The sequence below is a fragment of the Diadema setosum genome, chromosome 18 (assembly GCF_964275005.1).
Source record: "Diadema setosum chromosome 18, eeDiaSeto1, whole genome shotgun sequence".
NCBI lineage: Eukaryota > Metazoa > Echinodermata > Echinoidea > Diadematoida > Diadematidae > Diadema > Diadema setosum.
Window position 1 is genome coordinate 19,300,630 of NC_092702.1, and position 15,112 is coordinate 19,315,741.

Here is a 15,112-nt window from a genome sequence, read left to right on the forward strand (position 1 = left end):
AGGACTTGGAGAATACGCTAAAGGCCAAGTACAAGTCCAGCACCGACTCTGATCTTGAAGCCCACCAAGAGGCCCTCAAGAAGCTGAGGACCGAATTGGACCAGACTCGGCTCCAGGAACTGGACATGCAGTCCACTGAACACAGGAAGGCTATCGGTATGAATACCTCCATGGTACTCACTTTCATACCATTTTTTTTTTTTTTTTTTTTTTGGGGGGGGGGGGGGTTGTTGTTTTGTGTTTTTTGCTGGTGGTGGTGGCAGTCTGCATTGGGGAGGCTAGGCAGATTTCCTGAAATCAAACCTGACTGTAGATTCTCAACTTGAATTTAGCAGCCCAGTAACATAACGTCACATGTTTCATTTATTATTACTGGTAATAGGTGATTTATTTACTCTGGTGTTATTGTATGTTTACTGTTTACTTATTGACATTGCCATCATAATAATGTTTTGCTGTCATTTCTTATTTTATTATTATTTACTTTTAAACATTACCGTCATAATGATGTTTTTGCTGTTATTGTTATAATGATTGTTGCTTCTACTTCTACTTTTTTTATTATTCTTTTTATCATTATCATCATTGTTGCTCTCTTTTGTAGTAATAAATGCCAAAATTGTCTTTGTTACTGATGACGATGAGTATTACTATTTTTTTGCGTTGCTACCATCACCATGTACATTATCCACTGGGAGCTACTAGTATGTTAAACAGTTCATGCATGAGATATTTTGTGGAACTTTGATAGAAAGGTTGCCTTTTCCTTTGACCTGCAGAGAGGCTACGCCTAGAGCTGACCCAGCGCCAATCTGCAGAGCTTGACCAGCTGACCAGGGCCCACCGCACGCAGATGACCGCTGCTAAAATGGAGTTGGACAGAGCCATTGAACTCAAGGAGAGACAGGTAAGGGTGTCCAGTGGAAGCAGCAAACTACTGTAAAAGTTCAAATTTTTGTGAGATGGAAATTTCTGTGCATTTCACACAACATGAAGCTACCACGAAAATGAAATTATGCAAATTGTTTGCATGTCATATGTAATATCATTTAATTTCAAGGTACGTATATTGTAGGGGTATAATTCCTGTATGTAGTTTTTTACATTTGCTAGTCCTATAACATGAGTGAATATGCTGTCGTAATGTGTACCAGTTACCTTTTACCAAAACATGTGCTGCCAAAATAAAAAGATATAAAAGTCATATGCATACATCAAAATAACTTTTTTTTTTAAATTGATCTCATTATCGTCGCAAATTGCCTCAGCCAGACAAGTTTTTGGTAGAACCTTTCAATTCATTTCAAGCAAATTCCAAATGATGACAGATGAATTTTGAGCCCTTTAGCTGTAACTTGCTGAAACCCTCTGGGCGGTGTGTCTAATCCCATGACCAGGAGCGGGATCATGAGCTGCGTAGCCAGGAGTTGAAGGAGGACCTACACCACCGGGACCGTCACATCGGGACCCTGGACCAGGAAGTCAAGGATCTCAGGGGGGAGCTGGACAAGTTGAAGGGGGAGATTGACTTCAAGGCTCAAGAGGTGCAGAAGATTAAGTCCGAAGCAGTCACACATCTCAGGTGAGTGTGGTAATACTCTGTTTTGTCGTTCTTTCTTTCTTTGAGATGGGGTTGGGGGATGGGGGAGGGGGAGGTGTCTCCTTTGTTGACTGTTCCTCTGGATACTTGATTATTTCTTATAACACTCTCTTTCAACTGATTAACTTCTTCAAGGCTTTTTATCCACTCTCGTACTGAGCATATCTTATTTGTCAGGAGCATCCAATGAATATCAGAAAAGCAAGAAAGAATTCACATCTTTCTGGGGATAGTTGGTAAGGGATGCTCCACTCATTTGAAAGTCGCGTGTGATGGGGTAAGAAAGATAGTATTGCGGATCAATGTGTCCCCTTGATGCACGGCAATGTGACGAATTTAGTATATGTTGCTCAGCACTTGTATCATATGCGTATAAATGAGTGAAACTTTTTAATATTTTTAGTGAGTATGTGTGCATATGTTGCTCAGAACTTGCATTGTAAGTGAATGAATTTAGTAAACCATGATTATTATTTCACCAAGTACAGTGGCACAAAACGATTTTGCACTTTGACTAGATATTGATTAGGTTTTGCAGTACAGATATGAAAATCATGTTTTATTGATCTACAGTTGGCTTGTTTTACAATGCTCCCTGATACTGTATGAGCTGAAATTTTCGCGGTGGTTTTATTTTCGCTAATTTCACGAATCACCTTTGAACCGCGAAAATAACAATGCACAAAAAAGTAAGTTCAGTTAGACCCTCACAACGGAAAAATTAACAACAGGCGAAAATGCCCTCCAAGTAGCAATTCACGAAAATATCTGTACGCGAAAATTTCAGCTCGTACAGTATTACAGAGTGAAACTGTGCACAAATGTATACTGACCTATCCATGAGGGGAGAATATGTGTGAAAGTAAACTTGAAAAACAAAAGACCATATATTTTGCAACAAATCACCCAAATTTACAGGAAGCGAGAGCAGGCGTTGTTGAAGGCCCACCAAGACAACTTAGACAAGGCTTCAGCTGAGCACCTGAGGGAAACCCAAGCCATGCTGGGGGAATTCAACAAGGCCCAGGACCTACTCAAGGACAAGATTTCAGCGCTGCAAATCATGTGAGTTCATATACCCACCAGACATTGAGAGCTATAGTAACATGCACTTGTATTTGTGGGACTAACAGCTCTGCTTCCACACAGATAGTGTCATGGCAGGATATGTCAGTAGCTGGATGTAGCACCTGCTAGTCCCATATTTGTGGAATGGTTTTGGGTTTGAACAGAAAACTGGATAGTTGGATCAGCATAAAAATGTTGGTCACCCTTTGCACAGCACAGACAGTTAGGCTTATATCAATGTAACTCTCGTAAGTAAAAAGCAGAAATGCATTGACCCCGTGGGCCCTACAGCTCACTGTATGTGTCGTATATTTCACAGGGTTTTTATTTTCATGAATTTTGCAAATCGGGTGCTATCCCCAAATTCAAGAACATGTGAAAATATTAACTCCAACCCTGCCATGAATGTGAAGCACTTGCATACATGTAATGGTATGCAGTACACAGTACATGAACAAGGTGCATGATAATACTTTACACCATGATCACAAAATTAACCTGTTCCATACAGGAACCTGGTGGCCTATGTATTAAGTCTATGGGGATTTCAGAATTCAGTATCAAACAGGTTAACTGATTGCAAAATTGACAGGAAGTCCAGTTGGCAAAAAAAGAATTAGAATCGCTGAATATATGGCGTAAACAGTATTCAGTGTCTTTCCTGTTTGCAACCAGTATTTCAGCTCTGGTTATTTCCATTTTAAAGGGATGTCTTCAGTTGCTTCGGCAGATCTATACCAAGACTGACCTTTAACCCCTTCCCATCATGCTATGCCACACACAGGTTGGAGGAGGCGGAGGAGCGCTACCAGTCGCGGGACTCGAGGCCAGAGGACCTCCAGCAGATCAGCAGACTCAAGGATATGATAGCAGACAAGGAGCAGGCCATCAAGAAGCTCATTGTGAGTATCAAGCTCTCCATCTTCCTGTCCAGACCGTATCACCTCCCCCCCCCCCCCCCATGTGATGGGTGTGCTGTAAAACCAGAAAAATTCACAGCATGAAACTTTCGCAAATTGGAGCTGACAGCCTTTTTCTCAGCATGAAACTTTTATGAATTTTCAACTAGCATGTAATGCAATGTGCAGACAATTTTTTTCTCTTTCTATATTTATCGAAATGTATATACAATGTAATATAAACATACCAAAGATTACAGTACCAAAATCATGGGGCATACATGTACATGTAGAACCATACATTTTGTGATTTCAAACACATATACTCCTACCAATCACAACGCATATTAACAAAAGTACATCTTGTAAATTTGTCTAGTAACTGTTATTAGACAAAAAATTTTGTGTGCATTTTGCTTTTGCGAATCTTGGCTCCTCGCAAAAATTCACGAAAGTTTCATGCACACAAAAATTTCTGGTTTCTTGTTTTACAGTATTCAGTGTGGTTTGAGACTGCAAAATTTCATGTTTTTAATCAAGTTTTCTGTGTGCATTTCTGGTTGTGTCCAGAGTTACAAGCCATTCAAAAACATTCAGACACGTGGGCCCCACTTGATAAAACTTGTGATCAGTGACAAGTTGTTATAGTTGTGTCAAGCTGCTGAAATCCTTGCATCTGACTGGGGGCTGAGCAATGGAACCAGCTGCCTTGTGCACGTGCATAATACCATTTTTAGCCTAGTAGAGTCGTCTTTAGTGTTCACATTGCAGATCTAAAGTTTGCGAGCGTCACACACTCCAAGAGTAAGGACATATGTGTATGCACACATTTTGGAAACTTTTGTTTACTTTTAGACCTACTAAAATGACTTCAGCAGCATTTGACATCTTTCTGAGTATGATAACAATTAAGTGCTTCTGTGAGTGTGAAACCCCATATGAACTCGCTGCTAAAGATGTAGGTATCTTTGGCGTACAGGTACCTGTAGTTGGCAGGTGTTTAGTATGATTATATGCAGTTTCCTGTGATAGCCCCCCTCTCCAGGACAGCGTCTTCGCTTTTGGGAGAGTACTCATTCAAGGTTCAAAGTACATCCAAGTTGTCATCAGTTGATGGTAATATAGTTGTGGTCAGAACACTAGATTACTCTCATTTGTTTGTGTGTCAGATTAAACTAAAAAAAAATAGAATAGAACTGCAAACGAGGTGGGGCCCAGGAGCCAGAACGTAAGACTATATGAGCATAGAGATGGTGCCAAGACATAAAGGGTAGAGATATGTAAAGACATCCGTAAAGGCGGCCATGTTGGGTTGTGAAAATGTGGTGCTCCACCCTCGCTGGCACAGATGCAGGGCGGGCGTGTGACTAGTTTGGATTGAGAAATTCTTATTGTGGCCTCTGGCCGCCCTATATGCGCGCTATAAATCCTTTTATGAGCTAGTCTCAGTGTTTGAAACCTGTGACCATCCGATCCTTAAATTGTGTGTCCGCCTCTCTTTTTCGGGTTCTTGACGCCTTAGCCATTCTGTGAGGAGATGACGTCTTCACTCAAGAGGCAAGATCTGCTCGGTTATTTTATAACTTCGCCAGTAACCATATAACTCAGATAATAGACATATATATACTGTAACATTTACATATCAAAAAGACACACCCTATGGGAAATCTATGGAGTCTCAATATCTCAATTCTATTCAATTCTGGTACTGCCTCTTGGTCATGGAGATCTAATCATATGTAGGTTCCTTCGTATTCACTTCTATATACTCACAGCATATAACTTTCGAAGGGTAGAGCACTCCTGTATAAAGATGCAAGGGAATGACACATCACGGCTTTTGTATCACAAATGATGACCCCCAAGGGTTCCCTGTACACAACAATGTATTCAGGCCGTGATTTAACTTTAACCCTATATTCTCGCCTGTTGCATAATGCAGTTTATGAGCTGCTGGTGCTGGAGGCTATTTCACGCATGTTTAATCAACTGTGCTCTCTCAGAGTCGAATTGATATCACTAGTAAACACGTATGAGAAGGTAGTATGGAAAACTATATATCAATTGAAAAAGGAAGTAATGGTCTTAGATAGTCAGAAATCATCATCTTCTAATGAAATATGTGAAGTCACATAACATAGATATTTACATATAAAATACACAATTATGAATAGTCATATTGCTCATTCAAATGAAACAACTTATGAAGAATATAGTCTTAATACGAAAAGATAATTGATTTTTGTCATTGTCATTATGTTAGCTTTCCACTGGTACATAAATCAAAGGGTATAAAGCTTACAAATATGAAAAGATATTGAATAGAAACAGGTATATAGATGTGGACTAGTGTAGTCTAACTCATAAACCTATGGATGGGACTACAGTGAAGTACATACATGTACAACATTGTTCTATCTTACATAGATGTAGACCTATTCTGTTAGCTGTAAACTTCAAAAGTGAATGCTACTCCATATCACTAATCCATGTAATGACAGGAAGTGAGTCAAGTGAATGGGATGTTAGGTCATAGTTCATGGGCTCTGAGAAGCTGTAGAAATGACGTCATCATCCAAGTCATTTCTGCTATGGGTTAATTATCCGTACATTAGTGCTTGGAGTGTTTGCGCGAATGACGGGATATCTTGTAGATCTGCAGATATGGGTTAACTGACATGTAATGTACTCTTATTCTAACTGAAAGACTCCCAAATTATATAAACGAAATTAACTTCACAAAGCAATGATAAGAACTAGAGTATATGTTAAAGGGAAGCACCTATAAAGATATCCTGCTATGGGTATCAGCTGCCATTGGTTCCCATTAAGTACAGGCATGGATCATTCTCTGTCTGCTGAGTCAAAATGTCAGTCTCACAACGTAACACTGGCACACATGTCCCTGTGCACACACTCTAGACAGAATGTTGGCCAAAACCAGTTTCATTGTTTTGAGGCAGGCTGGCAGTTGCTGTGCAATATCAACCTGCTGCAGTGACAACTTGTTAAAAAAAGTCACAGAAAAATGTCAGCCCCTCACGTGGACCAAAGAATAAACAAATCTATTCCATTTTTTTGTTTCTTCTTCAGTTGCTGTGAATTATCTCAGATCCCATTCATTACTGTCCTCACCCATTTGCATGCCCGATTGGTAGTGAATTGTTTATGGGATAGCTCCATTGTAATACCTAGCATTAAGCGATTGTTCATTTATCATTTATAGTATTTCTTAACATGTTCTAACTCCAGGTTGAAATGTATCATACCTCCATATTTCTCTTTGTATTAAATACTAAAACTCCAGTATCAGTAATAATCATAACAGTATCGTTTTCATTATTATCTGCCTTCCCGCAAAAAAGAATAAGATTTATAGTTGTTGTTTAGATTAAACTCTAGCCTGTCTCTGGAAAATAATGCTTATTCAAAAGTGTAGAGTTGTACAAAGTTTAGATTGTAGCAGCTCGATATTGTCATTAACAAGTGAAATCATACCAGAGGATAAATATCCCCCTTCCCCACCCTACCCCTTGGTACTGAGCTCTGCACGACAAGCAAATGTATTTGATGATTGCCCGGTGGTGCAACTGGCCAACACACACACACACAATATTTGTGTGTTTATACAATTTGTCCAATGCCCTCATGCTGCACAGATGGTTCGGTTTGTAATAAAAACTAAGAGCATTCACAATGCAACACATCTATGAGATTAATACTTCTATTGCCAAACTCCTTTCTTTCAGGTTAATCGTTTGTTTTTGTTTTTGTCTGTCTCTTTGTCTGTTGATTTTATCCAATATCTGCCTTTTTTCCCTCTCTTTCTCTCAGGATGACAAACGGTTCTTCCAAATGGAACTCATTAACCGAGAAACCAACTTCAACAAAGTGTTCAATGCAAACCCAAACATTGGAGTGCTGAACCCCCTGGCAGCTGGAAAGGTGAGGAGCCCTATTATGTAACGTTCACCAAATCTTTTACCCATCTGGGAGCTATTACCTAAGATATGTGTATATCATGTGAATTATTGCATTATCATAAGGCTGGAATGAAAGAACATAAACACATAGATAGAGCTGTCATGGTATGCTAGATCTGTTTATTTCTTCTTTTTTCTCGGTACAACTTTGCTTTGCATAGTTTATGTTTTCATTGTTCTCTTTATATTTGTATGGAGCTACATGAAGGCAATTCCCAGATGCACCTTGAAAATGAAGCGGAAATGCCAACTGTTACTTTTTTGCAGTTTATTTTACTGTTTTGCCAAAAATACTGCAGGTTCATGGCAAATACTGTTTTCCCCAAATTGTATTACCTTGGCACTACACATGTCTTTGCAGGAAAGGCAAATATATTGTCTTTCCACCAGAAATGTACCTTTTTATCTCTCAGAATACTGCAATGCTGTTCACAAGGTTGGCATCCCCGTGTATGGGGGTTGAGAAGTTGCCACATATATTCCGTGAATGTTACTTAGCCATAGTTTTATGACATCCCCATCCTCCTCTGTGCCACCATTTTGCAGAAGAAGCGAGGAAGTGCAGGCAGTACGGGTAGCGACGACGCCCAGCGCTATGTGAGCGCTCCCAACCTCAACTCCCCTGGCGGCATGAAGGGGTTCGGAGGACTGACGGGCACCTCGTCCACCGGCAGCAGCCCAGGGGCCAACGCCCGTCTGGACCCCCTGCCGGACTCGCCCATCCATGACATCCAGCTGAACCCCAAGAGACCCCTCCAGGATGCAGCCCTCCATCCGCCTCGGCCTCCCCGCACCAAAAAGTTCATAAATACCTGACTTTCCTCTTGCGGAACTACCCAAGGGCAAGAACGGATATGCAGCAAATTATACATCAGAATTAAGATTATTGTTCGAATGATGATCCTGTCGTGGTCAACCATTTTAGGAATTGTGCAAATACTTCGTGACATGACGTAATTTGTGTATTTATTTTGCAGCAGGAACTGCTACTACCAAATCAGTAAACTTTCATTGTAAATGACACCTGCAACTGTGGATGTAAGTGGCTCCTGCAACATTCCAATATACTATATAATGGAGAGAATGCAGCATAATACTGGTATCATGCCTGCGTGTAGTGTCATCGTATAAGATCCGGGTTGCACCTGAAGCGTTCAGACACCTTGATTTTTCCCAAGGTTGCTGCCAGCCGTCACCTTGCTGAGATCCAGGACATACTGCAGCTTGAGACTTTGCAGTTTGTAACAACACACTACATGGGACTCAGCAGAGATGCTATGCAAATCTGGAGCAAAATGCCCTCAAAAGTGGTCACTATTTTGAATACGTGGGGCACTACATTATCTTTGTGGGGTCCATATTTTTCTGTTAATGAATGATTGCTTAGTAGATTTCACAGAGAAAAATATCAATGAAGAGTGGCCTCCCAAATGAACCAGGTGACACCAAACTGAATGATATGGTATGTGAACAGTATGGTGTTATAAACTTGATGAACTGATTCTATGTTACAATTGTTCCCAAAGTATTTGATACTGTGACCAAATAAATGTAATCTTCCATATCACATCTTGCTTCTGAGATTTCTTAAGGCAAATGTTTGACAAAGTACCTGATATTACGTTGTAAACCCGAGAAACTGTTCAACCAGCTTTCATGATTTAACATAGATTTATAACAATTAAGCGATCACTGTTACCACAGGTATATGGCTTGAAACATTACTCTGTGCAGATAAATGTGAATGCAGTCTTTTAGCATCAGTCAGTTCTTCATTTATGCAATGAGTCATTCATAGTTATTTGGCCACGTCATATTTAAGAAACAGTCACATTTGTAGATTCTTTTTGGTAGTACACTCCATGACTTGGAGTCTGTCAAAGTGACATTAGCTATCAGCACTTGGTGTGTATAAATCAAAATTTTCCTAATCTGTAAATACTCATTTGCCAGTGGGTATACAGATGGTCCATAGCACTGTGAGATGCCTTTCCTACTCGAAGGAACATTCATACATAGCCATGTAGGAATTGTTTCACTTTGATGTGTATGCAACAGACTTCCAAAGTACACAAATCCGTCCAACTTTCTGCCCTGAGATATCGTACTGCAGGGAACTTTGCATTCAAAGTATTATCTGCTCCAAGAAATTCATCTTTGTGAAAGTCATGATTTTAGTGTCAGGTGGTTAGCATGTGTGAAAGTGCTTCTCTATGCCAGAAATTAGTACGTAGTTTCAGCAGCCTGCTATACAGTAGAATGAACAGAATTTTAGGCAGAGGAAAAGGCCTCATTTGGCAGGCTTTTATTTGTTGCTGTTTTGTGCCTATAAAGCAGAGCCCATTCCTTTTTATTAGAACTAGAGACTGTCTGTCTCTAGCAAATTAGAGAAGAAGATTATTGCCGATCAATCTTCTATATGGTGCATGTTTCTAATTTTTTCTTTTGGACAAATTTTATGTTGACAAACCAGTACACTTGCCTGCTTTGCAGTGTGTCTCAAAAATCAGATGGAAGTGGTTAAAGTGATCAGTTCAAAGTTGGACTGTAGGCCTCTGATTGGTCAAAATGGAAGGCTCACATTGTTTATCATTGCTGTTTAATGGCCAGAGATTTCATTATTATGTACCACCAATAATCTTCGCAAGGTGAATGTTGAGGGCTGGGAGTGTTCATCTGTCATTGAGTAGAATGTGGAAGAAAGCACTGGGTTGAGTGTGAATGTGTATTGATCACATATTCATAGGACATTTTGGGGGTTCTTCATGGCTTTGAAATTATGACTTCGGTGCCTTTTAGTAAAAAAAAAAAATGAGGCTAATTTTGAGGACATGATACAGTATTCATCGCATAATCGGGACAGGTTGGGAGTAGCAAACACGGCCCCTTTAAGCGAGGTGCCCGATTTCGCGATGAGCACTCACCATACACGGTCTGACTGATACGGCATACGACATGTACATGTAGTGTACTGTACACACACACACACACACACACACACATACTGACGTACTGTACATGTGAATACACAACCACGCTACCCCTCGGCGCGACCCTCTAGCTCTCCCTGCACATGGCTTTGCTTATGTAGGGGAGAAGAATGTTCGCAAAAGCATGTGTTTCGCAATGGCATGGATACTTATACACGGTGCTTTCGTGGCTATGCATGTACGTGTACTGGATGGACGGAGGTCAAAACACACCAGTCCGAAGCTTGCTTTGTAAGTTCGATGTAAACGACAACTGATGGGGAATCTTTGAAATATTGTTGTGGTATTTTGGTAGATTTTTTGTGTAGAATATCAAAGAAATCAAAGATCGCTTGAAGAAAAATTGTCCCGTTTATCAGAGGTCACCGCCCGATTATCCAGTGAAAATAGCATGCATTGGAAATGTTTCTGGGAAGCGTATGTCATTTAAGCGAGGTTCCCGATTATCAGATGCCCGATTATGCGATGAATACTGTAATACGGCTTCTGACCCCATGGTGACAGCCATCACCCAGCAACTTTCTCATGAGGGGAAAAATTGTATTGACTGTGAAGTGCCATCATGGCTAGCATAGCACCATTGTATTTTCTTTTAAAGGGATGGTGCAGTATTGGTGGAGATGAGAATTGAGCTTCTAACTTTTTGCGAGATACCAAGAAAACACTTATGATATAGTACAGAACATACCATTTTAAAAGGAATTCAAAGTTTATTTGATGAAAATCGCGTTTGGAATGACTGAAACATCCAAAAACAAAGTAAAACAAAGCGATCGTAATAAAGTGTGGGTCCCACACTTTATTAGAATCGCTCTTTTTTGGATATCTCTGCCATTTCAAAACCAATTTCATCAAATAAATGCTGAATTCCTCATAGAATTACATGCTCTTTCATATTTCAAAAGAGGTTTCTCATTATCTCACCAAAAAATGTTAGAAACCTGAAATTAGGTCTCAACCAAAACCATACGATCCCTTTAATATCGCAGTGACCTGCTCTTTTTGCAGGTCTGTAGGATAGCTGATTGCACTTGGAAGCATTATGCCATCTCCAGTTCTCCAGATTGATTATAGATTTGTTGGCCTTCCGCTAAACTGACAAGCATCAGTACTTTGACTACATCAATATGGTGACAAAACTTTTTGTGTAGTGTATTCAACTTCAGTATTGTAACCCGTCGGAAGTAATTTGGTTGTGAAATGGGCATTGTTGCTATACAGCTGTAGGAATGTGAACGCCTGTGGCGCATTAATTTTTTTTCACCTTTAACCTGTTGAAGATGAGTACCTAGTATACTCGGGCAGGTGTCTATGAAAAATGCGTGTTGTGGCAAAATCAGCCCGTCCTCAACGGGTTAATTCTTGGGATATAAACTTCTGGTTTACTGAACACGCGATGTGTAAATGTACGCTTTTCAGCACATTGAATGCCAAAGTACTAGTATTCACAGAGCGTATCAAATTGTGTCTTATAATCTGTCGAATAATAGAGTTATTTTCTGATCTGTAACTTTACATTTGATGAATGGGATTCTTCTGCGAAGCGGCCCAATGTTGGGCCGATGATGCAAAACAACAAAATTATGGAAAATATCCATAGATGAAGGATGTGACGTGGGTAAACATAGTTCTGTGGGGTAAACCGCAAAACCGAAAGTGTACATCCCAAGAGCAATTGATCATCGGTATCGCGAGGTGATATCGCTTGATATTGGCTATATGCGATAGGGAGAATTTTGCTGTCCTATTTGTGTAAAACTGGCATCCACCAGTAATTCTCTGTACCTGATATACACAAAGACTGTGTATGTCAAGAATTTGTCAATGCAGAGCAATGGTTTGTATTCATTTGACCATTTTGGTAGTTTATACAACTTCTTGTTCCTCCATGACTGTATGTAAGGCTAATGTAGTGTTCACATCTCCTGTGGAAATTTATAGGTAGGTATTTAGCAATGCTCTCGTGTAAGGCAAAATATGGAAGGTTCCTCTTTTTGGCAGGGGGTCGGTCCTTGCCAGAGCCTCAGTCGCGCCAGAAGAGACAGTCAAGTCACATGTAGGGACTACAAACTCATGATGTAGCACAGGAGTTATTTGTGTGTGTGTATGGTTTTGCATGTCTGTGTGAACATCGTGTATTCCCCCTTTGTTTTCAAGGTGCTACCAATCTCCTCACCTTGTGTGGTTGAGGGTGGGGATGGGGGTGGGGGAGGGAACAACCAAACTTTGCTATCAAGACAAGTGAAATGCATGGTTACCTACTGCCCGACATCCTCAAATTAATACCACATTCTGCTCACTGGCAAAAAGAGGAGATGCCTGCTATATATGACATAGAAGATTTACACACTCATAGATTGCATAAATTATACGGTAACTGTTAGGCTTTCTCCAAGAGTATTCAGTGAAAATACCAACTCCATTTTTGTATCTTGATTATTATATCATACAATATAATGGTTTTAAAACTACCATGTACTAAAAAGACATGATAAAAATGACAGTGATGATGCTGATTTAATAATCATTATAGGAATAATATAATTATTTTATTATAATTTTTCATCACCATCACTTATGAAATTGCAATTATTATTATTTTTAAAAGACCTTTCGTACTCTGTGAATTCTATTTATCAACCCATTTGCCAGGTTGTGGCAACATGGGACAAAAATTATTGCAGCAACCTGCTCTTATGTGGAGGAGTTCAAAATTATTTCCGATTTACAGTTCCCCACAACTGATCAGTATACCGATACCAAAAGAAAGTTTTACCATTATATATATGTATATGAATAAAGAAAGTTTATTGAGTCATAATATTCTGCTACACCCTCTACTGTGTAAACACCTTGAAAATGTCAAGTTTCTATCATTTCTATGCAGAAGTAATCTCTCTGTGAAGGTATTCTTGGCTTTATTTATTCTTTTTAGTGGTAATTGTTTCTACAGAGAAATGTAATCTATGTATGAATGCAAACACTAAATGTTCCGTCACAGCTGTGCTCTTTTTAAAACTCTACCTGTACTTAATGTTTATTGCAAATCTATACAAATGAAATACAACAGATTATACATGAAAAACACTTGACTGCATTCTGTGTGTGATGTACATCAATATAATGGAGGATACAGGAAGTGAATCAAAGTAGAGAGAGGGAGAGAGAGAAGGGGGGGGGGGGGAAGGAAAGGCAAATGTAAATCAGAGTCTGGTGTGAGCCAGCAAAGCAGGAGGAAGTCTACAGAATAGATGTACACGTTTATACAGTGCACTCCCGCTATAACGAACACGGTTATAACGAAATTCCGGTTAAAACGAAATAAAATTTAGGGCCGCAACATTATCAACTCTATGTATTTTTATTGTTTATTCATTCGGTTATAACAAAATTTCGTTATAACGAAAGAAAACTGCCGGTCCCGAGGACTTCGTTATAACGGGAGTCCACTGTATAACAGTTGAGCCTCGTTATAATGAGATGGAATATAGGAAGATAAGTAACATAACAGAGCAATTTTGCAGCCTCCATTCCTTTCACATTCTTTATTTTTAACCCTGATATAACATTTTACATGTCAGTGGTTCCACGCAGCTCGCTATGAGATTCCCCTGTATATACTGTAACACGCCACATTTTTAGCGTGTAGCAAAAAAAGCTGCTGAAAACTGCTTATCCAATAAAGGCGAGCAAATGGGAGTAAAAGTGGAGTCAAAAGGGGCCTGAGCTTTCGATCCAAGCAGAATCTTCGTCAGAGGCAAGACGAAGATTCTGCTAGGATCGAAAGCTCAGGCCCCTTTTGACTTGATATTTTTGGCGTGTCTAATCTTTCGTGAATCGGGACTTTCTGACAATTTCGCGAGTGGTTAGATTTGTGATTGTGGAGTCCAGTACTGAATGGAGGAATGTATGGGAGAAATGTGCACGTCACATTGATGTTGGGATGAGAGTTAATATTTTCGCGTTTTTAAATTCGCGAAGAGCACCCGACTTGCGAAATTCGCGAAAAATAAAAACCTCACAAAATATCCTGCGTATACAGTATACACCAGGGGATCAACCGAGACCATCTATACATAGATAGCTTTGTATTACAAACACACACACGCACACACACACACACCAAGGCTTATTGGAACATTACATCTGCAGAATGTGGTTGTCTGTATATCACTATTAATGTATTGAGAAGATTCTGTTAGTGCCCCAGGTATTTTTGCCTTTCATTTTTGTTTCTCTTTATTTTGGTCCTACGTTGCATCCGTGCTCCTCATCTTTACACTCTGTTCAGAATTTGGGACCTACGCTTAAGCTCGCTTTTAAGTAGGTTCCATCATATTTCTTTAGCGTTATACATAGAACCAAACATACGATGATTGACCGCTACAATGTTTTACATGCTTACATTAATTTACTGTACATCCAAGCCGGATATTATGATTCACTATGTTTTTATTACATTTGATGTACATTCCTTCGTTGAGAAGTATGAAAATGAATTGAATTGAATAATATGTATTCATGCACAATACAAAGCCACCATTCATCTCTTTCAATCATTCACTGCACGAC

The 15,112-nt window shown here is 39.6% G+C and overlaps 1 protein-coding gene across 1 annotated transcript in view; it reads left to right on the forward strand.

The window, feature by feature from the left end:
- LOC140241631 (protein FAM184A-like) overlaps positions 1–9,366 on the forward strand; it is a 30,597-nt gene extending 21,231 nt beyond the window's left edge. Inside the window, exons 10-16 of the mRNA XM_072321368.1 lie at positions 3–156; positions 780–907; positions 1,398–1,582; positions 2,519–2,665; positions 3,453–3,570; positions 7,402–7,512; positions 8,097–9,366. Coding sequence (XP_072177469.1) covers positions 3–156; positions 780–907; positions 1,398–1,582; positions 2,519–2,665; positions 3,453–3,570; positions 7,402–7,512; positions 8,097–8,366 — 1,113 coding nt within the window. The 3' untranslated portion in view covers positions 8,367–9,366. The remainder of the gene's footprint in view (positions 1–2; positions 157–779; positions 908–1,397; positions 1,583–2,518; positions 2,666–3,452; positions 3,571–7,401; positions 7,513–8,096) is intronic.
- The last annotated feature ends 5,746 nt before the right edge of the window (positions 9,367–15,112 follow it).